This window comes from Coenobita brevimanus, chromosome 92 (genome assembly GCF_032717465.1).
Source record: "Coenobita brevimanus isolate Jiangsu-jjx chromosome 92, ASM3271746v2, whole genome shotgun sequence".
NCBI classification, from domain to species: Eukaryota; Metazoa; Arthropoda; class Malacostraca; order Decapoda; family Coenobitidae; genus Coenobita; species Coenobita brevimanus.
Genome location: NC_137045.1, coordinates 3,364,680 through 3,392,567, shown reverse-complemented (window position 1 = coordinate 3,392,567; position 27,888 = coordinate 3,364,680). Strand labels below are relative to the sequence as shown.

General features: G+C 41.8%; 1 protein-coding gene across 1 annotated transcript in view; it reads left to right on the top strand.

The window, feature by feature from the left end:
* The first annotated feature begins 1,418 nt into the window (after nucleotides 1-1,418).
* LOC145412062 (orexin/Hypocretin receptor type 1-like) overlaps nucleotides 1,419-27,888 on the top strand; it is a 90,643-nt gene continuing 64,173 nt past the window's right edge. The window contains exons 1-3 of the mRNA XM_080281980.1: nucleotides 1,419-1,805; nucleotides 16,648-16,827; nucleotides 26,849-26,943. Of these exons, the coding sequence (XP_080138106.1) occupies nucleotides 1,419-1,805; nucleotides 16,648-16,827; nucleotides 26,849-26,943 (662 nt within the window). The remainder of the gene's footprint in view (nucleotides 1,806-16,647; nucleotides 16,828-26,848; nucleotides 26,944-27,888) is intronic.

Genomic DNA, 27,888 nt, shown 5'->3' with positions numbered 1-27,888 from the left:
GTGGGAAATAAACACCAGTGTGGGAAAATAAACATCAGTGTGGGAAAATAAACATCATGTGGGAAAATAAACACCAGTGTGGGAAAATAAACATCAATGTGGGTATATAAACATCAGCGTAGGATAAGAAACGTCAATGTGGGAAAGTAAACATCTGTGTGGGAAATAAACATCAGTGTGGGAAAATGCACATCAGTGTGGGAAAATACACATCAGCGTGGGAAAATAAACATGATAAAAGAATAACATCGTAAGAGGCAAACAAATATGGGAACAAAACAGTGAGCTAGGAATAAAGACAAAACATTATTTAAACTAAGCTCAAGATAAATATAATAAAGTAATAATCACAGAAATAAAACAAGACGCAAACAATGAATATATCAAAGCTCATATGTACAGAACAAGAAAAAAGTCATAACGAAAGCAATGACAGTGAATATCTAACCAAAGAAAAAAGCAGATAACAATAAGACCACAAAGAACCAAAGAATGAAAAAGAAAGAGTGATCATGAAATTCAAGTAAAATGTAAGAAACAGATCATTAAAGGTATAAAGCAGTGAACATGAAACCAAGTCAGTGCGAAGACGGTAAAGTGTAACAATGAAGAAATGGCGAGCACATGGACCAGTCACTATAAATATTAATAATAAAAAAATAAATAAATAAATAAAGTAGCGAACACAACTCAAGGCACTGCGAGGAACGAACGCAAAAAATAAAACAGTGAACACTCACTCAAAATAATGAGAGGGTTGGAAAAAATAGTGAAAGCAAAAAATCAAAGTTCTGTAATATAAATAACATGACCATGGAACAAATACATTCTAGCTCCAATAAACACAAAACAAAACTAAAATAGATACTTAAAAAAACTGCTAGCAGAATATAAACTATGAACCAAACAAGCAAATAGAAAATCAACCCCAGCTGGCAGGAAATTTATCGACTGGGAAATATGGTGTGTTGTTAGCCCAAGTGAAAATATTTTAGTGCATCCGTAACAGCCACAGAATTAACAGACATGGCATTTATCCCTTTTGACTACTAGCTTCTCCCTCACCTGAACATAAGCACCTGGTACTTGCTTAAATGACATACGTAAGTTTGTCCGCGCAACTGAAACGGTAAAAAAATGACAAATGATGCAATTAATCAAGTGCATGAAATTCTGCCAATATGTGAGCAATGAAGATAACTGAACAATGCAGGGTGAAATTATGCAGTCGATCAATCAATCAGTCAAGCAAACAAACAATAGTTAAAATGCTAGCAGAAACTAAGCAATCAAATCAATATACAGAATATGAAAAACTCAGAAATGCTACCGCAAGTTTAGCATGCAATACTTATGACTGAAATATGGCAGCAGACTTGCAGCTGTCAGTCAGGCAGGCAAGGCGGTAGGGAAGCAAGATGCCTTCGTACCAGCACTCAAGCCCCGACATGAGGACCATTCCGGACAAGCTCCTCGCTCAGATCATCCACAACTTCGAGTCCTTCCCCAACGAGACTGTCGATTTCTCCCGCCCTTACCTCCGTCGCCGCCTCCAGACCATCTATCCGCTCTTCATAATCATCTACTGCCTCCTAATTATCCTTGGGAGCCTCGGGAACGTTGCCATGGTCGTACACATCCTTCGTCGGCGCCTGCACAGGGACCAGACGTGTGCCTACCTGCTGAACGTGGGCTTCTGTAACCTGATAATGGGGTTCACCGTCCTGCCCCTTTCCCTGGCTATCCTGCTCATACAGAACTGGGTCTTCGGCAGCTTTCTGTGCTACTTCGTGCCCATGATGCAGGTACGTGTGATTTGTGGGTTTGGAGAGGTGTAGGTGTAGCGTAAATAGATGTGGGTATAGGTGTGGTATAAACAGATGTAGTTGTTGTGGAAATAGGTGTCGGTACGGCGTAAATAGGTGTCCGTGGGGTGCAAATAGGTGCTGGTGTGGTGTAAACAGGTGTAGGTGTAGTGTAAATAGACGCATGTGTTGTGGAAACAGAAATCGGTGTCGCGTAAAAATGTGAGAGCTGGAAGTTATGGAAAGGTTTCGAAGTCCAATATCAGGGCATACGCAGATCGAGAGATGAATACGGCGTCACTGAACTACACCGAAAATGTTTTATTCTTTAAAAGAGATGTATTAAAACAGACATGGATGCTGGAACAAGCGGCGATAGATAGATAAACGCCAGAAGAAGAAGGAGCAGGTGTAGATAATAATAAGCAGATATAATGGAGTATGCAGTATAGGCTGGAAATATAGGCCAGAAATTGTGGAAACTGCAGGATAAAGCAGACGTACAAAAATGCTACTAGACTGAGGTGGAATTTAACCATGTTTTCGTTCTTACTGAGACGGTCCCTAAGTAGTGTTAAGAGACCCAAACAAAATAATGTTCAACTTTGTTAAGTGAGTTAGAAGAGGTCCTCGTACTTACAGTCATTCCGAGTTACTGCCGACATTTCTGTTCTGGAACACACACACACACACACACACACACACACACACACACACACACACATACTTTTTTTATACGGATATATAGATAGATACCGCAAACAGAAACGTAGATATACCACCTCTGTGTAGGCCAAAATATCAATACCTTTTCAGACAACGCCGTCAAGGTTATCGGATTTATTTTTAGCGCACATCGATTTTTTACGACAACGAGAATTTAAACTGCGCGATAAAACACGACACCGAGCATGGGTATTGAGGCGTGAAATGCTCAGCGACAAGTATACTTGCAGTGTGGGTGCAGTGGTGTTGTGGTGCGAGCATAAAAAAGAACTCTGTACAGGACTGTTCCTTGTACGTACACGCAAATCTGTGGCTTTTGGAAATCAAGATCTACTATGTCAACGGATTTAGTCTCGTCGTGCATTTTCATTACATACCGGTAGTTGAAGAAATTCGAGATCCGTAAGGCATGAGCCCTTATTCCGAAAACAATGTTGTGAATGCCTGATGAGATTAAATTTTGTATTAAGGTATTAACAGCGTTAATGCTTCTCTCTCTCTCTCTCTCTCTCTCTCTCTCTCTCATCCACCCTTATTCTCTCGCACACTCTTCTTCCTTTCGCTCTTCCGCATTCTCTTCCCACACTCTCCTTCGGCCACATGCACTCTTGCTCTCCATGTCCCTCACTCACACTCTTACACACTCTCCCTCCCCCACATTCTTCTACACTCCTTCCCTAACACTCTCCATCATCCACACTCTTCCACCCCCACATTCACCCTCCCTAACACTCCCACCCCACACTCTCTCTCTCTCTCTCTCTCTCTCTCTCTCTCTCTCTCTCTCTCTCTCTCTCTCCTTCTCTTGCATTCTCCTTTTCCATTTTCTGTCCCCCACAGTCTCCCTGCCCAGCCTCGCCTACCCTCACTCACTCACCACACTCTTCCACACCTACACTCTCCAACACCCACATTAACACTCCACTAACACTATTCATTCCCCGAATTCTCCCACTCCCAAAGCTTGCTTACCTTTACACTCTCCCCACCCTCCTCCTCTCCCACCCTCTCCCTCTCCCAACCCCACATCCTCACTCCACCCACACCATTTATTCCCACACTCTTCAAGCCCCACTCTCCCACCCCCACTCTCCCCCCACGCCCACACTCTCCTCCCGTGTTGTGGAAGAGCCTTGTCAACACTTCAGTATGACAGGATAACACTTCCTCTCTCTCTCTCTCTCTCTCTCTCTCTCTCTCTCTCTCTCTCTCTCTCTCTCTCTCTCTCTCTCTCTCTCTCCTGTCGATTTCATTATACGAGTATCTTAGTCTGAACCATTCTGTCCCACTCTGCCTGCATCTATCTATCGATATTTGTTATGTATCCATCTCTCTCTCTCTCTCTCTCTCTCTACGTTATGTATCCATCTCTCTCTCTCTCTCTCTCTCTCTCTCTCTCTCTCTCTCTCTCTCTCTCTACGTTATGTATCCATCTCTCTCTCTCTCTTTATATATAGATAGATAGATAGATAGATAGATATAGATAGATATAGCGGGCGAGCGCGCTCGTGTGTGTGTGTGTGTGTGTGTGTGTGTGTGTGTGTGTGTGTGTGTGTGTGTGTGTGTGTGTGTGTGTGTGTGTGTGTGTGTGTGTGAAAGCTCTCACAAACTTGGATAAAATGACACTGACAGTGATGCGTTGCACATACATCACAAACACACACACACACACACACACACACACACACACACACACACACACAGAGTTCTGAAAGACCTCACAAACATGGAAAAAATGACACTGACGGTGATGCGCTGCTCTTACATAAGCGCACGCACACACACACACACACACACACACACACACACACACACACGACCCTTAGTAACTGTTGTTGTCATGGCATCAAGGCTTCACAATACCACAAAGGGAATCTATGCCGAGTGGACGCTACTGTAACTCCCACCTTAACCACAATTGAAGTATGGGGAGGACACTCTTTCATGGCTGTTATTACTATTCTGTTGCTGGTACGTTATTTTTTAATTTTTGCTTCTGTTGGTTTTGCTGTTGGTGTTTGTCTTATTATTACTGTTGTTGTTGTTGCTTTTGTTGTTCCTGATGGTGGTGGTGGTATTTTAGGGTTGTTGTTGATGATGATGATGCTGTTGTATGTTTTGCAATTTCAGACCAGCTTCACTGAGGCAGGCACGTATACACACATTCCATCACTCTTTTGCCTTACTTGGGCGTTACCTCACCTGTCGTGGCAGCAGACAAGGAGGTGAGGCAGGTAGGGGAGATGAGGCAGGGCAGGCAGGAGTGGCTGGAGTGAAAAATAAGACACGGAAAAATGAGGCAGACAGGAGAGGTTATGAATGGGGCAGAGGAAATGAGGTAAGGAGACGAACGAGGCACAGGAGATGAGGCAAAAGGAGCAGGAAGGCAGAGAAAGAAATGAGGGGGGGAAGAGAAAAAAGGAAGGAAGGCAAGAAAAGTAAGATAAGTAGAGGATGTGATGATGGAGGTAGGGAGGGTGAGGATGACAGAGAAAAATAGAAATGAAAGATATATGGCGGTGAAGGAGGCAGAGGAAGGAATGGATAAGAGGGATGCAAAGATGGTGAGGCAAGGTGAAAGAAGCAGAGGAGTGAAGAAGCGTCGCTAGTGTTCAGGCCATCACGTTCACACACACACACACACACACACACACACACACACACACACATACACACACACACACACACAAAGCCTTCCTTCCCACACATATATACACACGCTCAATACATATACCCAACCGCAAATGAACACGCGCTGAAAATGCTCCTACAAATACACCTGTGGCTTTCACAAACACAACCACACCCACAGCCTAATAAGTTAGCACAAACACTCAGGAACAAGAGCTACCGTAAACACAGGCAAGTACAAATAAGCCATAATAATCACACACACACACACACACACACACACACACACACACACACACACACACACACACACAAGGAAGAGGGCAAGCAACAACAAAGATGGCAATGATTGAGGAAGGGTGTGTGCCGGCCAGCCCACCTTTAACCCGAGTAGCGATTAACACCGGCTAAACAAACGACCTTCCTCAAGCCTCTCCCTGCCTTCCTTTGCCTCTCCGTACCTTTCTTTTCTTCACCCTGCCTCTCCCTGCCTTTCTCTGTCTTACCCTGCCTCCTCCTACCTTTCTTTGCCTCACCCTGCCACTCTCTACCATCCCTTGCCTCACCATCCCCTCCTTTTTTTCACCTTGCCTCTCTCCTCCTTCCTTTGCCTCATCATGACTTCCTTTTCCTCACCTTGCCTCGTTACCTTATTTCTCGCACCCTACTTTTTCCTCCACGTCCATCTAATTTCACTCTTCACCTAACAGCTCACACTCACTACGTTTCTCTACTTATCCCAGTCTGTTATTGTGCCTTTTCCTGCCGTTTCCTGCCTTTCCTCTCTCTCTCTTGTTCACTTCCATCCATCCCCACTATTCCTTCCGTTCTTCACCTGCTTCCTCCCCCCTACTTATCGATCTTCTTCCTCCTTCTATCTATTTCTATCCTTTTCTCATTCCTTCCTTCCTTCCTTCCCATCCTTCTCTTCTCGCCCTTCTGAATCCATCATTCATAGTTAATTATTACATTTCCCTCTTCCCTCTGCCTCATGTTTCCTCATTTCCTCTCGTTTCACATTCCCCCTCTTCCCCCTCTGTGTGTGTGTGTGTGTGTGTGTGTGTGTGTGTGTGTGTGTGTGTGTGTGTGTGTGTGTGTGTGTGTGTGTGTGTGTGTACAGCAACTCTAAACCAGTACATCAGCTTAAATCCTAAAATATGTACATGGTCTGATTATCTGCGTGGCTTCTCTCTGTTTTCACACAGTTTCTACTTTCCTTGTCCTTACGCTCATTTCCTCTCACTCTTCTTCATTTTCCCCTCATCTTTCTTTTCTTTTACATCTTTTCCCTCTGTTTTCCTTTCTCTCATCATCGCCTCTGTCCTCCCTAAATCTTCCCTCAGTTTCTTCGCTTTCCTCTCTCTCTCACGCTCACCCCCTGTTTCTGTAATTTTTTCCTCTCTATTTATTCCTTTCCGTTTCTTTTACTCTCATTTTTCCGTTTTCCTTCTGTCTCTTTCCCTCTCTCAATCCTTTCCCTTTTTCTTAACCACAATTCCTCTTTTTCCTTCACGTCTTACGGATGTCACTTTCGTCTTTTTCCTCAATTTTTTTCGCCTACTCTTTCTCGTTTCCTTCACCTGCTTTCCTCGTTTCTTCTTCTTCTTTTTCCTCCTCTTCCTCCTGTTCTCCCTTCACTCACTCCTTTTCGTCCTCTCTTACTCACCCTCTTTTCCTCTCTCACTCTTTCATTACTTGTTGTGAGTCATCCTCCTTTCCCCTGACCTACTTCTTCTCTCATTCTTTCCCCTCTTCCTTCACTTCCTTTCCTCTCTTTCATCCTCTCCCTTGCTCACTTTCCCCTGCGTAATCCTTCCTCCCCTTCCGCCATATTTTACTTCACTGATCCTCCAGTTCCCTTCTCTCCTCTCTAAATCTGCGCTTGCCATGCAGGCCTCTCTCTCTCTCTCTCTCTCTCTCTCTCTCTTAGCATCACCCTCCACTCTCATTAAACTCTGCAGATAACAATGAAAGAGATGCCGGGGGAGGAGGGGTATGGTGCCACAGCCCACACTGATTGTTTTGTTCATATTACCACGCGAGAGAGAGAGAGAGAGAGAGAGAGAGAGAGAGAGAGAGAGAGAGAGAGAGAGAGAGGAGACGTATCACACCAGAACTCAAATATATTTTTCACTTTATGCGAGTCTGTGTGTGTGTGTGTGTGTGTGTGTGTGTGTGTGTGTGTGTGTGTGTGTGTGTGTGTGTGTGTGTGTAGCAAAAAGACGCACCGAGATGATAATGAAAAGTCACTAAAGGAGAAGATCGAAGAAGTAGGAGAGAAAATGGGAAATACCTGCTATATTTAAAGGGAAAGGATAAGACAAGAAGGACACATGACAAACTTCAACTTAGCTAAGAAACTGAAAAAGTAATGGGATAAATTGAGAGAAGACGAAGAAATGAGACTAGGTAAAGAAGAAAAAAAAAGTCTTGAGAATTTACTGTAGAGAGAAGTGAGATGTGAGAGAAAAGGAGGCAATTGGAGTTTAAGTGGAAGAATAGAGATGCATGGAAAACAGTAAGAGAAAAGCAGACTGGGGCAAGAGAGGAAGGAAAGAGAGGAGAGAAATGGAGGAAGGAATAAATATAGTATCATTCGAAGGGGGAGGTACGGGAAGGAGTGAAAAATTATTGACACAGCTAGAAAACAGTCAAAGGAAGGAAAAGAAAGAAATATAAGAAGATATGTGCAGCAGAGGAATGAGGTGAGGGAGGATAAAGAATGGAGTCAAAGAGGAAGGGAAGGAAGGGCGTGAGAAAAAAGAAGTGAGAGGAAGTAGAAGAGATAAAAGAGGAAGGAATAAAAGCGAACTAAAATGGGAGAGGGAGTGATGAGGTGGAAAGCGACAGGAGAGAATGACAAAGGAAGGGAGGTGAAGGAAATGAAAGAGGATGAAGAGGGAAAGTACCGAGGAGAGAAAGTGAGGAAGACAAAGAAGAATTACAACAAAGGAGTGACAAAAACAAAAAAGCAGGATTGAAACAGAAGACAGGGAAGGAGAGAGCAAGACTGGAAAGAGGGCAACGGGAGAAATGGAAAGAGAAAATGAAAGGGATGAGAGATGAATGTAAGAGGAAATGAGAAAAAGTGATGAGGGGTGACTAAGTGAAAGTTAATAGGAGTGAAAGGGAAGGGTGTGAGATAAGAGCTAGGAAGACAGTAATAAACGTAAGGAGGAGTGTGGTAGGGGAATACGGGAAGGTACACAAAAGATAACTGTGAGAAAAGAGAAGAGGACGGAAGAGAAAAATGGCAATGACAGGGAAAATAAGGATATAGAAAAAAGAAATTCCAGGTGAAAATGTGGAAAAAATAAATAATCATGGAACCGGATAAGGAAGGGGAAAAGTAAAAAGTGAGGGAACATGAGGAACGACGAGAAAAGACAAGGCAAGACAGAAAATGAAAAAGCTGAGGCCATAAGAGGTAAAAAAAAAAAAAAAAAGGACGAGCAGAAAGGCCTGAGGGAGTGTGTGTGTGTGTGTGTGTGTGTGTGTGTGTGTGTGTGTGTGTGTGTGTGTGTGTGTGTGTGTGTGTGTGTGTGTGTGTGTGTGTGTGTGTGTGTGTGAGAGAGAGAGAGAGAATGTAAATTTAGCCTCAGGTCGAAGTTCCGGTGGGCTCCAATAGCAGGACTCATTAAAATTCTATTCACACCATTTTTTCCCCAGTTTCGGCATCGTTTCAGAAATTCCTGGGAAATTCCAATATACATTTTTTTCTAGGTCAACAAAAGCGGCATTCAATATTTCACATAATGGTAAAGTAACGATAATTATTCCAAGATGCATATTAGCGCGGATTTCTAGCAACTCTTACAGAAGAAGAGTTGAGGCCAAGGCGACAGCTACATACACACACACACACACACACACAAACACACAAACTGCAGGAATATATTTAGAGAAATTTACGTATTTAAGAACAAAAAATTTAAAATAGTTATAAATAGTGAGATTCTGAAGATTTATCCATAAGTACCTTTTCTTTAATTCTATGTGCCAAGAAAGTTCATTATTGTAGTTTCCACTGAGGATCACTGTGTGCTATTCCTGGCAACAGGGAAAAGATAAACTAATTTTCTGAATGTAAATGTCTTTCTCTCATTTTCTCTGGTTAGCGTCAATTTCATCCACCATGCGGGCAGGGTGTGAAATGTGGTGCTATGTTCATATGGCGGTGCTGCATACTGAACACAGAGTCGACGCTCATGTCACTGCTATCTAAATATCACCAAACTGCTACTCAAAAGTCGCACCATCATTATATCACCAAACTACTCAAAAGTCGCACCATCGTTATCATCATCATCATCATCAACAGCAGCAGCCGCATTAAATCTGAGTTTCATACTAACATACATCGTGGCCACCGCAAACACTATTCAATATACAGGTTTCCTTATCGTCTCGTCCCTCATATACTTCCTGATCTACCTTCTCACAAGCCTCCAAAGCACAACTCAAAGAAGTTTTGGTAAACATTCACAAACCCTTACATGGAATATTCCGATCACCTTAGTATGATTTAGGGTATTTCTGAGACAAAGAGTCATACACAAAGTCTTTAAAACATAATCTATAGAAGCTTTTACGTAAATTCGCAAAAAACCTACTTGTAAATTCTGGACCATCTCTATATGACTCGGGGTAATTCTGAATTAAGGGGATTAACAAAAAATTTATAAAACATATCTTGTAGACTTGAAGACCTTCGTAATAAAACAGAAAATCCTAATCAAAGTCGTAAAAAAAAGATCTTTACATGGAAAATTTGGATAATCTCGATAGAACTGTGGGTAATTCCGAGTCAAAGAGGTGATATACAAACATCCGAGGTGAGGCCAAGGTTTTCCAGTGCTGGTACGTTAATGAAAACGCATTTAATATTTTGCCACATCATCCAAATCTTCTCTCCATTTTTACCGCTACATTTTAAAGTTTGGACCTGGACTCTCCATTTCCCAATTTTCGAACCCTACCTCCCCCTTCCTTAGTTTGGAAAGAGGGTCAAGATGATGAACAAAGGACGTTACAGTTTAAAGAAATGGTTCATGATGATACAAGGGTAGGGAGAAGAATAAAGGATGAAGAAAATATCATATAAAACAGTAAGAATAGGATGGGAAAATTGTCCAAAAATAAATCGCTAAAGAAAAGGTGCTAGGGAGCTTCCTTACCCGATGAGAATACGGGCCTATTACTTATGTCAGCATTCTTTCATAACAAGGTCTTAGGATAGTTTACAGTGTGCCCATAAATGATATTCTTGTCAACAGTCCTACATGTCAAGCACTTATACGGGATTAGTCCTCCATACATACAGACGTACCCTTATCAACAGGCTTATTTAAAAGAGGATTATAAGGGCTTGGGCGAATTTCATTTTATTATAATCTTACCCAACTTGGCATTACATGGAACTGAAGAGTATTACACTGGGTTAAGCTGTGATTTATAAACGAACGCGCATAATTTCCATCAAAAGTCGTATTGAAAAGACTCTCTCTCTCTCTCTCTCTCATTATCCTCGTGTCTAAGCTTTTTTTTCTTTAACAGTAATTCTCCCGTTCTTTTCCTCCTTCTCGCTTTTTCCCTACAGTGTGCTTCATAAACATGGGCGTAAAACAGGCTTAATCACAGGGCTGCTGGGAATAATAGAGGCTTACAGTGCGACTCATAAACATAAGCATATTTTGTCAACAGTCGTATCCAGCAAAAGGAGGAAACACAAGGGACTTCAGGGTATACCATAAGCTTACAGTGCCTCCCAAAAGAATTATGCATATTACATTTGTCAACAGTCTTATATGCCAAGGACTTACGTGGGCTTACAGTCTGTTAAAAAAATAAAGGTATGATATTATTACACAGGTATACAGTGTTCTTCATAAATATTGACCTACTAATTTTGACTAGCTTTACATTACAAAAATATATTACAGTGGTTTACAGTTTTTATCCATGAATTTATAACACCAGTATTACTTTTATCACATTTATACAGCACAAAATCACATAAGTTACAGTGATTACAGTGTGTTTCATACAGATTAGTGTTATTTTAGTCACCAGCATTACAGCACATAACGAAGAATTGCACAAACTTACTGTACACTCTGTAAATAAAAAGGTCATATTTACCGGAGAGTGAAAGCTGACTCGGAGGGTGCATGAGAGCGAGGTGATTGGGAGGAGGAGGAGAGTGAAACCGAGAACGAGATGGAGAGATACCGTGCTGAGGTAGGTAGGTATTGTTAGGGTACTATGCTTTGCCAATGGGGAGTTCGTTACTGAGTACTTAGGGGCACAAGCGCCTGGAGAACCTATTGTCGAGGCTCTCTCTCACAGGATGCGGTGCAGACAGACGCAAACTGACTGACTGATTGGCTGACTGACTGACTAAATGATTGAATGAATGGTTGGACTGACTACATGACTGAATGACAAGTAGGTAGGTAGGCAAGTAGGTAGGTAAGTAGGTATATAGATGAACAGATAGATAGAGAGAAAGGTAAGTGGATAGACCGTCAGATAATCACTGGCAAGCAGGTAGGTATATACTACATACAGATACATAGCAAGACAGACAGACTACGCGACAGACAACTAAATGGAGAGGTAAGTGGATAGATTTCAGGGCTCCACTGTACTGTACAAATATGTATGTAGTATAATATAAAAGGGAAGTGCTGTTAATACGACTGCAGGGTGTTACAAACGATTATAGAGGGATTTAAAAACACTTCCATAATTTAATCACTTCTCATTATAGCACATTATTCGACTGACAGATCTTGTTTCATAGCTGGTTTAGTCTCATACCTTTTTTTTTTTCCCCCACTATATTTACGCAATAGCATATTCCACAGATTTAGTGCACGTTTTATAAATATACACGTGTCCCTTCCATCAACAGCTTTATATAACAGAAAACGGTATAAGCTGAGAAAAGTACTTACGAAAAATATGAGCATTACATTTATTTAGTGAGTTTCATAAAAAAGGACTTTAATTAGGTTACAGCGAGGATAATGAATATGAATACAACTTTTTATATATACAGTCTCAAATAACAGATAATTACATAGATTCATAACGCATTTCAAGAATATGCTCGTATTTTTCACCGACAGATTTACATCACAGGGAATAGCGAAGGACCACAGAGTGCTTCATAAACGTACAACTGTCACGGTTGTCAAAACTCTTATATACGTAACAGGGTATTAAACAGGGTTACAGTATGCTTCATAAATACAAACGAATAATAATTACCACTACATTTCATATTTTTTTAGAGTGCATCATAGATATACTGTTTTTACATACGGTTAATATACAACAGTATTTTGTAGACTAATAGTATGCTCAGTGAATATTCCGTACCGTATGTGTATTAACTTTTATCAACAGCTTTGGAACACGGCTGCTGGGAATGACTTAGGCTTACGATGTGTTTCATAAATACAATAATTTAATTGCTATCAACAGTTTATTGCAACGCGTTGACAAAATATACACTGAACTATGTCAGCAAAAATCCCTTTTTCCGTCAACTAAATGACTCATGTCAACCACTGTCGGTGCGAAATTTATCTGATTACGTCTTTTATTTTTGGGGGGAATTAAATCTCCTTGCCACGACCACATTATTGTTCTGTTTATACACATCACCATGGCAGCCCCTCGCGTCCCTTCACACATCACTGCTATGTTGACACGAGCAAATCCATGTTATCTCTCTTGACATCGTGTAATCCTTCCAATAATCCACACTGGCTATGCTTTAATCCCTCAAATAATTCTGTGATACTCCCAGTAATTTACGTTAGCCGTTTTGCCATCCTTTCAATACCCCACATATTCTGTCATTTATTTACGTTTGTATGTGTGTGTGTATCCATGAATGTATGCACCGCGGCTGATTGGCACGTCACCATGGTACCCCCCTCATCCCTTCAAATTTCACTGGTATTTTTCGAAAACTAGTGTAATCCTTTTTTTTTTTTTTTTTTTTTTTTTAGCGTGCATGCTCGTAATCCTTTATTGATCGTTGAAGTTAACGTGGATTTTTTCAGTAATCTCAAAATTCTTTTCATTCTGTAATTTAGGGTATTTATACCCGGGACACCCTCTATATAAATAGACAGATAGATAGATAGATAGACATGAATTAATAGATAGATGGATAGACAAAATAGACATAAATAATTAAATATAGATGTACATATAGTAAAGATGTATAGATGTAGATATAAAAAAGGCATAAGTACCTTTTACAGACTTGCTATCTCATTTACACGTTCTGTATGCATTTCGGTTGTATAATAAATCTTGACTCCACATACTGTGCAAGTTTTTTGGATTGGGGTGAGTGTGCTGGACTGAAACTGATGTGTGGATGTATGATTAATGAGATGTTAGACGACTCTGTTTTGATTCACATTTTTCTCGTTTCATCATCTATATAATCCTTAGATCATTCTTTGCAAGTTCAGTGCACTCTAGTCACAGGCCTTATAAGCTGTCATTATATTCAAACTTCATCATTATCGTCACAGAAACAGCTAAATAGACAGACACATGTACATGTCCAGTAGTCACAGTCATATTCAACGCGTTAAAGATATTTTGAGTCTTAGAGGAGAGGCAGGACTGGAGGAAGTGAGGAAAGGTGAGGTTATTCAATTTTTACCTGGCACTCAAAAAAGGCCATTCAGTCCATCACCCAGAAGCCACTGCGGACCACACACACACACACACACACACACACACACACACACACACAATCACCACGTAACTCGTACAATATATGCAAGGACAATGCAATTTTCGCACCAGATAAGTGTGATTTACTCTCTAAGCTTATGTTAAAGTATGATACACGTGAATTTCAATCGGAAAGATGATAAATGTATACCCACCAGCGCAAGTCCTCCCTTAAAACAACTACAATTACCGCAACGAAAATGACAACAGCGACATCAACAAAACAACCATGACAACTGCCGCCGCCCCCACAACTACCAGTACTACCACTATCCCACTACTGTCATCACTACTACCACCATTACGACTACCGCGACGACGACGATAACAACAATCACGCCCACTACAACTACTACCACCACCACGACTACTACTCCTGTTACTACTACTACTACTACTACTACACGTCTATACTTCCTCCTCTTCCCTCTCGTTCCTCCCACGAGTGTCATTGGCCAGCCCCGTAAAGTTCACAGGGCCGGGGTCATGTACGAAAGAGGGGTGATTTGGGGTGAGAGATAGAGAGACAGATAAATAGACAGACTGACAGATAGATAGATAGATGGATAGGGATAGACAGATGAATAGACAGATAGGTCAGGGATGATATACGAAAGATGGGTCGTTTGGGGACGAGATTGATGATACATAGATAGATATAGACAGACAAATAGACAGACAGACAGATAAAGAAAGTGGTAAATGTGGCAGAGGAAGAGAAGGAAACAAGGAAGAAAGTAGGAAAAAAGAAATCAGGATGGTTCAGGAAGGGAGCAGGAAGAGTGAGAAAATGGCCAGAGGGAAAGAGGAAGGAAAGGAAGAGAGAAAGAGACTGGGACGAAAAGGAGAGGAGTGGGGACGACTACAGGGAGGGAGGGGAGGAATACGAGAGGGAGGGATGGTTAGAGGGAGGGAAAGAGGGAGGAAGGGAGGGAAGAGATTGAGGAGGAAACTGGAGTGGGTAGGCGGAGACCAAACAGATTTAGGACGACAGGGGAAAAAATACAAAGAAACCAAGAGAAGAAAGGAAAGGAAATAAAAAAGCATGAGGAAACATGAAAAAAAAAGATGATGTCTAAGGATATGGGAGGAAAAAAATGAATAAAAAACAGAACTTTGGAAAATAAGAGAACACACTAAAGGACACGACCAACAGGAAAAAGAAACAAAAGGAAACATTAAAAAAGGAAAGCAAAGCAAAGACAAGAATGAATTAAAATGAAAGGAAAACAGGAGGAAGAAATGGCATATAAAACACTGACGATAAGCAGAACACAAGAAGTAAATAGGACACAAAAAACAAGAGGAAAAACCAGAAAGAAATCTTGTAATACGAACACAAAAAGTGAGGAGAAATAAACTGAAATGAGAAGACGAAAAAAAAATAGAAGGAAGCAGAATACACTAGGTCGGATGAAGGGGAAACACAAAACATAAAATCAAAGGAAAAAAAAAAAAGATACGATGTGGAAAACAACTGATGATTTTTCTATGGTATTCTTGCTATCATCAGGCGGTACTGGTCAGGTCGGGAAGGCCTATCGAAGTGAGGAGGTTATATCCGAGGTAAACAGAAGGAGGGAAGAAAAATAAGCAAAATTAGCACTGGAAACACGGTAACCCAAACCTGAGAGTAAACAAACAAGGACATAAGGAAGATCTGTCGCAACGAAATGGAGAAAGTAGGGTAAGCCTGACCCCTCCGATCGAAACGCATCCCCTGACTAAAATGAAATCGTCTGAAGATTGTGAAAATAATGTAAAATAAAGACATTATATTTGCTCTCCCTTTCCGCCTCCTCCTCCTCGTCCTTCGGTAACTCCTCTCTGATTTACTTTCCTGCTTACTACTGAACTCCTCGAGGCACAAGGTCCATTTCTCGTGGCAAATTGTGGAAGAATGTGGAGTAAGAAAACAAAAAGGGATATATGTATACAGACACAGAATTGATATACAGATCGACTGTTAAATGGGAAGGAAGACAGGTAGGTAGGCAAGAAGTACAGGGACAGATAGATAGATGCATAAATAAAAAGACTGGTTGAGTAACTGACACTGACTGATTGACTGACTGCCTGACTGACTGACTGACTGAACGACAGATAGACAGAGACAGACTAAACCTTTTTCCCATTCTCTCTCGCTCCTCCCTCACAAATCCCACTTACTCCCCCTCTTCAACCCCATCACCCAGATGACTCTCTCTCTCTCTCTCTCTCTCTCTCTCTCTCTCTCTCACACACACACACACACACACACACACACACACACACACACACACACACACACACACATTGATGACATGGGCAAGTTACAGCAACTCTACACATCAAGAAAGCTTTTGGTAAAGTGGAAGTTGTCTCATAATAAACTTGTATTTATACCTATGGCTCTGGCTACTACAGGTAATACATATGCAGTTAGTAAGGGAACTAGTTGCGAAACTGAAAACAAAAGTTATTATTGGCGAGTCATTCCCCTGGGTCTCTGTTTATAGCATTGCCACAGGGGTCAGTGCCTACCTTGGGTTTAAATAAACTTTTATGATATTGCTCGAGTTTTACAAAAGCTGATGATGCTTTTAGATCACGTGAAAAAATACAGCAGGATCCTAAAACAGTTAACGAGTGGTAAAATATGAAAGACATGTATAACGAAATGTTGAGTTTTGCATGCCAATATTAACCCCGCCTCTTCTTCTCCCCCCTCCCCCAGGACGTGCCCCTCCATGCCACCACCCTGACACTAGTGCTGGCCACTCTGGACCTTCAGCGGCGCCTGTGCTCGCCGCCCCGCCCCGCGCCCCCGCCCTTCCTAGCCGTCCTGGCCGCCTGGGTCGCCGCCGTCTGTGTCGTCCTGCCTTACGCCGTCTACATGAACTACATCGATCTCGAGGTAAGCTTGTTGGTCTGGACATAAGGCCTTAAGTTTTCTCGAAGATTTTTAACTTTATTTAGCGTCGATAGCGAATGACTCGGCACTGAGATAATACCATTCACACAATGGCAATGTTAACCCCCTGATGGGAAGGGCTTCTAAGTTCAGGGGAAATGGGGTATTAAAAAATAAGCAGGTATTTAAGACAAAATAATCCATGAAAACAATTTATCGGAGCCACGTCTGGGCCAAATCAAGCTCTGATTTTTAGGACCTTCAGCTCTACCCAGCATTCCTGGGTACCTTGATGCTGCTGGAAGGATCACTCATGGGTATTACACGAGCCAAACCTACCGGGACAGCCTATCCAAGGAACCCGAAGCCTAAAGTTCTAACCTGGGTAGTCTTCGATCCTAACCTTGACAGTTATAAAACCAATTACTACAAAATAATCTTCAAGTTCCTGAAAAGACAACTGTGATATCAAGATTGATGTTTCCTTCCAATGGAATCATCTCCCTTGTAATGAACTTGTGACGCAATTTTTACAAAGAGAAAATAATGTGGCAGCACACACCAAAACTGATGAGACTCAACCTTTTTTATAATGCTGGAAAAAACTGGAGAGCACCTGGAGAATATAGGAAGAAGAGTAGGGGGAGGAGGGAGAGAGGATAAGGAGGGAGGTAGGGAAGTAACAAGAGGAAAAGAGGGAAGTAAGTAGGAGAAAATGAGAAAAAACACTGGAAAAAAAAGTTGGTAATGAAGGTCGAAGGGAAGAAAGTGGAGAAAGAAGGGAAGGAAACGAGGAAAAAAAAAAAAAAAAAAGCTTATTATATTGTACGGATGGAGAAAAGTGAGATGAAAAACTGAGGTATGATGAAGGTGAGAGAGCAAGGAGAATAGGAAGTAAGGAAAAAAGATAAATGACGGGAATTCATGCCCCTCTAGGTCTTCCCCTTCCTCTCCTGCCCTCGGATCTACACCAAAGAACACGTTAATGACCGAAAAATTAGTCCTACTGAATCGGAAGTCTTATACAATCGAATCGTGATGGCATCATTAGTACTGCGGTATTCTACTGGACAAATGTTTAAAAAAAAAAAAATCCTAATCATTCTTAGGATTTCCTTCCTTTTATCATTTAAAGTAATAGCGAATCGTAAATGAGCGGCGGGATAGGGAAGGGAATAGGAATAATAAATGGATGATGAGAAAGATTATGGTTATTAGAGAACGATGTGGGGCGTTTAGGAGGGAGAGGAATACTGCTTTGGCGAGAATGGATGAGGGATATCAGACTGACAAATGATAGGGGTAAGCAGGCTGGCAGAGGATAACGAGCAGGGGCAGATGAGCAAGGGGAAGGGGGCATGCAGGAGGGGAGAGGTGATCCGAGTAATGGCTGGTTAGGGTATGATGGATGAGAAGGGTAGTGGGTTACAAGCCGGGGTGATGGTGGGGATGACAGGCTATTAATGAAAGACGATGCTGAATGGGGGAGGGGGATGATGAAGACAGTGAAGAGCATTAAACGTAAAAGGACTACAGGTAAAAAGAAAGGGTAAGGAGCTACAAGCTGAAGAGATGGTGGTGAAGAAGGGAGATCGGATGAAGGACGGCAGGGAAAAGGGGGGAAATGTTGAAGACGGTGGGGAGGATTGATTACATGCAAAAGTACAGTTATATGGAATGAGCTGAATAAAAGTTCTACGCTACTGCCTGTGATGAAGGTAATTTGCCAGTATTTCCAATTTAGCAGTATGACTGTATGGGAATTGTCACAGTAAGCAGAGGGGTATGGAAGTAAGCTAAGAAGGCAGGTAAACATGGGTGGGGAAAAAACATGGGACGGGAGGCAAGCAAGGGGGCGAGGTAAATGAAGAAGTAAACAATTATGAGACGGGAAGGAAACGGGAGAAGTAAACAAGGGTGTAGAGGTAAACAAGGGAGGAGAGGTAAATAAGGAAGTAAACAAGGGAGGAAAGATAAAGAAGGAAGTAAACAATGGCAAAAACAATGGTAGGTAAACAAGGAGGTATACAAGAAAGGAGAGGTAAACAAAGTAAACATGGGAGGAAACAGAATACAGGAGATAAACAACCGAAAAGTAAACAAAAGTGGAGGGAAACAAGGGAGGAGAGACAAACAAGAGAGAAAACGTAAACAATTGGTATACAGTACAAGGTAAACAAAGAGATAATGAAGGGAGATTAAAAAAAGTAAACAAGAGATACACAGGGAGAAATACAAGAGAAGAAAACAAGGGAGGCGAGGTAAACAAAGGAGAAGAGAGAATCAAATAAGAGGCCATCAAGGAGAGAGAAAGAAAAAAGAGAGAGAGAGAGAGAGAGAGAGAGAGAGAGAGAGAGGGGAGGGGGGATGCACGGTGTAATGAGAGGTGAGAGAGCAAGGAGGATAGGAAGTAAGGAAGGCAGAAAGATAAATGAATAATATACTAGAAAGAGAATATATTAATGACATACTAAATACAAATAAATAACTAAATAAACTCGAGTAACACAGTATGGCTCAAAAGTGAAAAAGAAAAAAAAATGGAAGGAACCTTTAATTACAGTAACAAATATTAGAACTTAATATCAGTGATTAATGAAAATAAAAATGAGAAGCGGCCTTATACTCGCAAAAAAAAAAAAAAAAGCATTATTTATATAAAAATAACAGTGGGAACATCATTATTTACAGCGAATCAGTAACAGCAACAGTAACATCAACAGTAACAACAACGTGGGATGTAAGGCAACTAGAGGGGGTAAGGTGACAGGTGCAATAAAGGCCTTGATACGGAGCAGAGATGTGTGATAGGGCCGCAAAAGGTGTGCATGAAGGTGCGTCAGTGCTCACATTTAACGTATGGGAGTGACCGTACTGAATGGTGCAGGTATCAAAAATCAAGACAGAACAGTAGGTGTGGAGATGCCAAGGAAATCATGTGTTGCGTTGGCTGTACAAGCTAAGGAGAGCAGAGAATCGTGAAAGTTGTGGAGTCTGAAGTTTATTAACCAAAGGCCAAAAGAGAGGATGCTTGGGTGGAACAGTCACCAAGAGAGGCTGAGTAATCTTAAACTGGGAGGTCAGCAGGTGAGGGCAAGGGGAAGTCAGAATCAAGGCAGACAGTTATGATCTGCCAATGTGTGGATTAGTGAGGCAGGGAAGCTGGGAAAGCGAAAGGAATAACAAATCACAGAAAGAGATGATTAGGGCATGTACGGAAATGCATATGACCAAGGCTGCAGGCACAATGACCTTTGTAAGTTGACCCGAGACTCTTGAAGGCTGCAATGATGTGTGGATGGACGGACAGACCATTCGTATGAGGAATGGAAACAACAAGAACAACAACAATAATAATAATAATAATAATAATAATAATCAGTAAATTCAATACGGGCGCTTCACCTAACACCCTCCTTTGTGCTGTAATTACCAATATAATATGGAAATGTATGGAAATTGAGCCTTCACCCGTAACACAAGACCGGTACAATAATTTACCCAAACCGTAATCTTAATGAGCTGATTCTCTCTCTCTCTTTCTCTCTCTTCTTACCTTCCCCACTCTCCTTCCCTCTTTACTTCCCCACGCACCTTCAGTCCTTCCTCCCTCCCTTCCTTTTGAAATTTCATTCTTTCTCTCCCTCCCTTCCCCAGTGTTCACCTTCTTCCTTTCCTCCCTCCTTTGCCCCTCCCTCCATTCTCCCCTTCTCCTTCCTCTCTTCTCTTCCTCTACCTGCCTCCCTCCCAGTAATACTCTCTCTCTCCCTGATATATTGCTTCCCTCCATTACTGCCTCACTCCCTCTTTCCTTCCTTTCTCTTTCCTCAATCCATCAAGAAGGCCTACGGGGAACAAAGTCCATGAGAGCATCACCAGCGATACTCACCTCATTCAAATCTCCCGTTCTCTTTCCTCTCCTCATTTTCTTGCAGTTTCCACCTCTTCGCCTTCTCTTTCTCTTCCTCCGTCTTCTCTGCATTCTCACCGACACGTAGACGCAAGTGAAATATTCAAAGATAACCACAATTAACGTTCAAATAACTGAATAACTAGAAAATATCTGCGCACAATCGTCCTTCGTTGCTGATATCTCCCAACTGATGGTTACCTGGCAGACATGCGCAGAACCACCTGCGCGAGCACCACGGTCGCCCTGCCCTTCCTATCACACCTAACTGCTCTGGTTTCACGCTATTTAAGACTTTCCAGTCCTCTTAAATTGCCTAAAACGCTATTAATATACGTTTATCTAATACCGTATCGTTGCATAAATACAGGGTAAGCATATTATCAGCATCAACGATAATTACTTGTGACTAATATGTTGGCAGCCCTGACTGCGTGCAGACTCCAGGTCACGTGACAGTCCACCCGATACCACTGGCTAGGCATGAACGAGAGCTAGGGTTTAGGGAAACAATAAAAGAAGCCTATCAGGTGAATAAAATCGTACTGAGGGGGATAAAATGGTGTCAATAGCTCAACATTACCAACACCTGTACATTTCATATCCCACATGGCTAAATTCAAACCTAGACTCAGGGCACCAAAGATCAGAAGTGAACGAAATACTGAGCCACAGTGGATCCATGGAGGGGAAAATCGTTCCTAGCAGATCTTACGGACACGATAATCAAGATTCCTCTTTCATGGACTGTTCTTAGTGATATAGGTAAGTGAAATGACAAATACAATTAGCAATCAGTGTTCAGCCACTTACCTTTGTCACTGACACCGAGGAGTCAGGGAGTATTCACTACTGAGAAGACCAAAAACACACGTGTTATCTTTGGAGGATTGTCTTAACTCGCTTACCTTAAACTTATACTAACATTCACATCTACACCTGCACTTACAATTACAGTAACACTCGTTCCCAGTCTCGCACTCTCACTTACATTAATACACTTACACTAATACTCCTGATTATACTTGCACTTAATTTCTACTTAAGCTTGTACTTACCCACAATCGCACTCGCATTTAAACTCACACTATCGCATAAAAGTTTGCCACACGTGTGGGTCGGTATGGGATGGTTAATTCCTTTTAGCTTTATATTCGGTTTCTCACTTCTTTCCTATTATTGCTATAATTCAGCAGGAGAGTCACTGTGTTATTAAAATGTTTCATTGAATATTCTTTTACGCTGAGATTATTTCCCTACACCTTTGTTGCATACAATTTAGATGGTTCTTGAAAAATTTTTATTACTGAAATTCAAGAACTTACTCTTTTCATGTCGTTAACAATAAATCACAAGACTGATTATATTATAAATGTTATAAAGTCATCTACTGAAATCTATTTGCATGTTATAAATACACGATGTCATCAAAATCGCACGCTGGCAAATTTTATACGGCTATCTGACACTAAAACAACAATTTAATTATGTACAAAGGTTCACTAATACGAAATTTATCATCATCTATATATGCAAACTAGCAGGGAACCCAGCGTTTCCAAAATAAGAAAAAAAAATGTATGCCTGGAACCCCGAGAGTCACTCCCCAGCGGTAGACGACACCCATGGTCCCATTAAAACCTGAGGACTTAGGTTCCTTTTTAAGCTCATTTCCCCATGGATATAATCATGGACCTATCCCTACCATGGCGTGTTCACCCTATGGACCTATTCTCCCACCACCTAGCCACCCACCTGCCTCAGTCACCCGTCTCACTCTCTCACCCGCTCACCTCACCCAACCACCTACCCACTCTGCTCATCGTACCCACCCATCGTCCTGTTCTCCATGGACCTATTTTCCCACCACCCATCCTCTTATCCTGCCTATCCACCCTTCTCACCCTGCCAACCCACCCTCCCACCCGCTTGCCTATCCAAATGCCAGAAGCCACACTGCAATACAAAGAACGGGATGCCAGAAAAAAACATAATGAAAGGTTTGATCACATTGGTACCATTAATCACTGTGGTACCTTGACGTCACTTTTACTTTCTTCACGTTCTCTCCTGACAAATTTGTTCAGCTCGAGGGTAGACTTTCTGAAAAGGGTTATACATAGTCTTCCCTAACTCCACCACTGCAGGCCTCCCGTAAATAAACAACAATTATCTGACGAGTGATTATAAGATAGAACTAAAGTCATCGGATTCAAGGGGTTAGCCATGTGATGTTTCTCCAAAGCTGAGTAAAACCGTCTGACGTTAGAAAGCCTTAAATGCAAAAGACGTCATCGTGGTGAAAGGACGACAACTGAGAGGTCATCGTACTGAAGGGTTTAATTTCTCCGAGACCCTCTTTGTTCACTTCTCAATCTTTTTTTTTTATCACTTAATCCAAAGAGTGTTTTAGTTTTTTCTTGCTAGCTCCTGACGATTTTGTTCCAGGTAGGAGGGATTTTCTAGTAACCCCTTCACTACCAGAGGGCTCTAGTGAACGAGTAAAAAATCGTCTGACAGCAGCAGGAATTAAACAAAACTTCATATCAGCGCAGTAATGGCGTTAATTAATCTCCTGAGAGCCACTTACACCCACTGCTCATTCAGCTTCTCTCACCCTCACCTGACCTACCTAAGAGCTTAACCTACTTATAAACGCCAACCTTCGTATTTCCTTCGCTTTATCATTGACTTTGTTATCGGTGTCGCTGTTATCGTCATTATCATCTGTATTATCGCAACGTTTATCGTCATTTATTGCGTCATCATTTTCATCCTCACTAGTTTTTATTATTTTTATCATTTGCATCGTTGTCGTCATTTACTTTATCATCATTTTCATCGACAAGTCATGTAATTCATCATTATTTTCATTGCCATCGTTATTTATCACTTTCATCGTCATTGTCATCATCGTCATTTAATCTAACATCATTTTCATCATCATCGTCATTTATCTTGGTCACCGGCATCGTTTACACCATCTTCAATTTCCCTTTCATAACAACCATACTCTGCATCCACTCTACACCAGACACACATCCATCCCTTGCTTCACTCCCTCCCTCTTCACGCCATCGCCTCCCCCTCCTTCAACCCTCTTCAGACCCTCTCCTCCATACTTGCCTCCTACTTCAATCCCTCGCCTCCCTCCCTCGCTCCCTCTCTCAGTGATCAGACTCTCTCCTCCTTCCCTCTTCAGAACCTCACCTTCCTCCCTCTTTCCCTCTTCCAACCTTCATCCCTCTCCCTCCTCCAACCTCACCATCCTAACTTCACTTGGGTCACTGCACCTTGTGAGGATTTACTGGTCTATTAAGCCAATGGCCTAAGTTTTCCTGGAGCAAGATGGTCAACTTTCTCACCAGGAATGTATAATCCGTCTCTCCCTCTTCCCACCTCCACCGTATCTCCAACCTCCACTTCCTCTTTCCTTCCCTCACTCATATATCTTTACATACTGAGTTGCTTCTTCGGAATGTAATTTGTAATCTCTCTCTCTCTCTCTCTCTCTCTCTCTCTCTCTCTCTCTCTCTCTCTCTCTCTCCCCGTGCCATCATTTATAGCATTTTTTCTTTACAGTCATTGTTTATGTGTTGTTTCTAGTACGCTCATCTGTATATTCATGCATCTCAACCCTATATTTCATAGGGTGAATTTTCTACCCAAGTTTCCTCTCGTCCCCTCGCCTATTTTTCTTTCCCGGTGTCTGATACTCTTCTTGATTCCAGATGATAATATCTCCTTTCATTTTCATTTTTCCTCCTTCTTTTGCCTCACTTATGTAATATTTTCTCTGGACACGCTTTCTTGAAAACTATTCCAACGTCCCTGGTTATACGAGGGGGGAAGAGGGGAGGGTCAGGCTAAGCTACATTACTTGACGGTAGGATTTTTAAGTCGTTATCGTAGTCAAGGGTTAAACCGCCAGTCAAGATAATTAACTCTCTTGTATCATGAAAAAAAAGTTTATATTCAAAGCGGTTGTTGTTGGTGATGTTGTTGCTCCACACTCATACACAGGCAGCAGAATAGTCCGTTCATATTTGTGCCACCGCGTGAAGTCGTCCCCCTCCAGCATCAAAATTAGTGCATAATGATGGTGCACATGAGAGGATAAAGGGAATGAATTAACGTGAGGCCGAGGATAGGAATGAGATTAAGTATGAGGTGGGAGGACAAGGCAGAGCAATATATTAGGTGGTGAGCGGAATTGGATGTGACGAGGGGCTGCAGGTGAACCGGGATTAGGAGAGATGGGGGTGTTTGATTGGTGCCCACGCAGAGCTATGACGTAAATACAGATAGACTGAGATAGACTGACAGATATTGTTTTTATTATTGTCGCTGCTGTGGGCCCAGGCTCATGTGGACATGAAATCAGTGGACTCCAATAAACCAGTCACTTAAGTCGGTCACCCTTCGAGATATTTACTGAGATGACGCTAAAGGTTTTTCTGTGTTGTGAAAGAATGGTACATGAGGTGAGTAAGTATGCTGTGGTGTGACGGGTAGTAGTGAGAGAAGAGAGTGGCAAATGCTACTTCCAACGTAGATATTCATCCCGTATTAAGTTACTAACAATAATCATTCGATTTCAAGTAACTTATTGAAGAATTTAATAAGTTAATAAATAAACGATTGGTGGTGATAAACTCTTATATTAAATCCTAACACAGAAGAGGATTCCAACTCTCAAACTGGGTAACCACGAAAGAATAATTAAAGATAAACAAATAAAAATGAATTAATAGAAAGCTTCATTACCATCGTCCGCCAATAAATAAACACTAAACATTGGCATTACTTATGTTTTCCCTACTTTTTAGTGACACTACTCCACGAAATACTTTCCACTAAACAGGTATTTTCTCTCCCTTTCATGCTTTATTTTTAACAGGGCTTTCAGTATGGCTTGGGAACAAATAAACATGCAGTACGACCGAGTGTTTCCCGGGGGTAATTTAAATAAAAATGATAAGCATGTGTCTGATAATATAACACTTGTTTAGATTTTAATATAGGATTATTGCTAACCTGTTATGGCATATGCGAGGCCCGTGTATTGCCTGGCTGAGCTTTGACGTGATCAGACATAATTTCTACATGATAATCTGATTCCACTGTGACATGGCTTTGTGGTTTGATTTGGACGTGATCTAATATTAATGTTATTTGACTTGACCCTAATACTACTTAATCTTATACTAATTGCAGGTGTGAATTAGAATATACAACATGGTAATAAACTTAACTTGGGCACAAATACCTGTTAGGTGGATACGATGCGATAACCACAGTGTCATTAACCGTTTAACCCCTTCAGTCCGATGACGTATATTATATTTGTTCTTGTAACTACCAAGGGAGACGTCTTGTAGTGCAGGGGTTAATGAAATCTCTGTCTGTGCTCTCCAGTTCATAAAGTCTACATTATGATGAAAAATAGTCGAAGTGCAACAACGTAACATTGCAATGATGTGTCACAGAATACAAAGGGTTGGTAGTAGTAACAGCAGTAATTGTAAGCCCAGGTTCACACGAAATGTGAACGAAGTGAACTGCAGGCTGAAAGTGCCCTCTCTTGCAGTTCATCCTCCTCCTTTCGGGGGTGCGGGAGGGGGTTGTGAGATATTTGTACTCAACCAGACAGTGGATCTGGCTGGCTATATCGCTGCCATCATGAGAAGGCCCACTCTCCAGTACCACAGAGGGTATAAAAATAACTGTGAGATACATAAACCACAGGTCAGTTTTTGTGTCACAGGATCTAACTAGCGATAATGACGCCACCACGTGAAGGCGGGCCTCTCAAGCACCAAGGATGGGTAAACTAAGGGTAGCTGTGCAATACATAAACCACAGGCCAGTGCTGGTGTGTTGCCAGGGAGTGTTTGGACCGCAGATCAAGTGTGTGTGTGTGTGTGTGTGTGTGTGTGTGTGTGTGTGTGTGTGTGTGTGTGTGTGTGTGTGTGTGTGTGTGTGTGTGTGTGTGTGTGTGTGTGTGTGTGTGTGTGTGTGTGTGTGTGTGTGTGTGTGTGTGTGTGTGTGTGTGTGTGTGTGTGCGTGCGCACGCACTTAGGTTTCGTGTTGATAAGTACTGTGTGTCCCCAGGGAGTGTTCGGGCCGCAGTTCAAGGGTGCGGGGATCTGCACGGTCAACCTGGGGGACGACATCGCAGAGTACAACAGGGGGCTCTTCGTTGCACTGTGAGTACACCCTGTGAAAATCTAAAGTTTCTCTCCATAGCTACGGTCTCTCTCTCTCTCTCTCTCTCTCTCTCTCTCTCTCTCTCTCTCTCTCTCTCTCTCTCTCTCTCTCTCTCTGTCTCGATGGGTCCAATTTTCCTCTAGCCTCTATTTCCAGTCTCCGCTGTTTCATCTCCACACTTACGACCCTAAAGATGTATTTCTTTTCGTTTTAACCCCCTCAGTACCACGATCTACTGTTCACCTTACTCTTGTTATTGTTACATCTTTATATTCGGTTTAGTAGGGCTCCCTGGTAACGAAGGGGTTAAGTTCGATTTCCTCTGTACTCACCAGGTCGAAAAGTGTCTTCTAGTTTGAACAAAATCGTCTGGAAAAAGCAACAATAAAAATGCCTTCTTGCTTTAGAGCGTTGCCTTTCATGTGCGAGGGCATTCATCAGCCTTCCTACACATTCCTGCCTAACACTCCTCAAAGCCTCTGACCCATTTATCTCTGCTGAATGAAATAATCTGCTGTTAGATAAAAATGAATACTAGAGCTGTCTCGGGCAAAAGAGGTCTAAATTTGAATGTACTGGCACTCTTTGATTACGGCGACTCACACTAAGCTGAATAAACCCCTCAATCGTTGCTGGAATAATGCAGACCTTTCGACGATTAAAAAATACAAAATCCTTCTCATTCCCCGCTACAAACCCATTACATAATATATCATCATTTCATATGCGGTGAATTGTTCAAATGCAATTATGCTTATATAATGAATTAATGTGAGGATACAGCAATTTCGATTCCACCTGGATCTTCTTTAGGTATAGAGACAAAACAAGTGCACACTATTCCTACATGCCAGTCCTCACTTCTGTTTTCTTCTTCCTTTGTGCTCTTCTCTTTCTCTTACATTACCCTAACATCTAACACCGCCACTGCACATACCTCACTG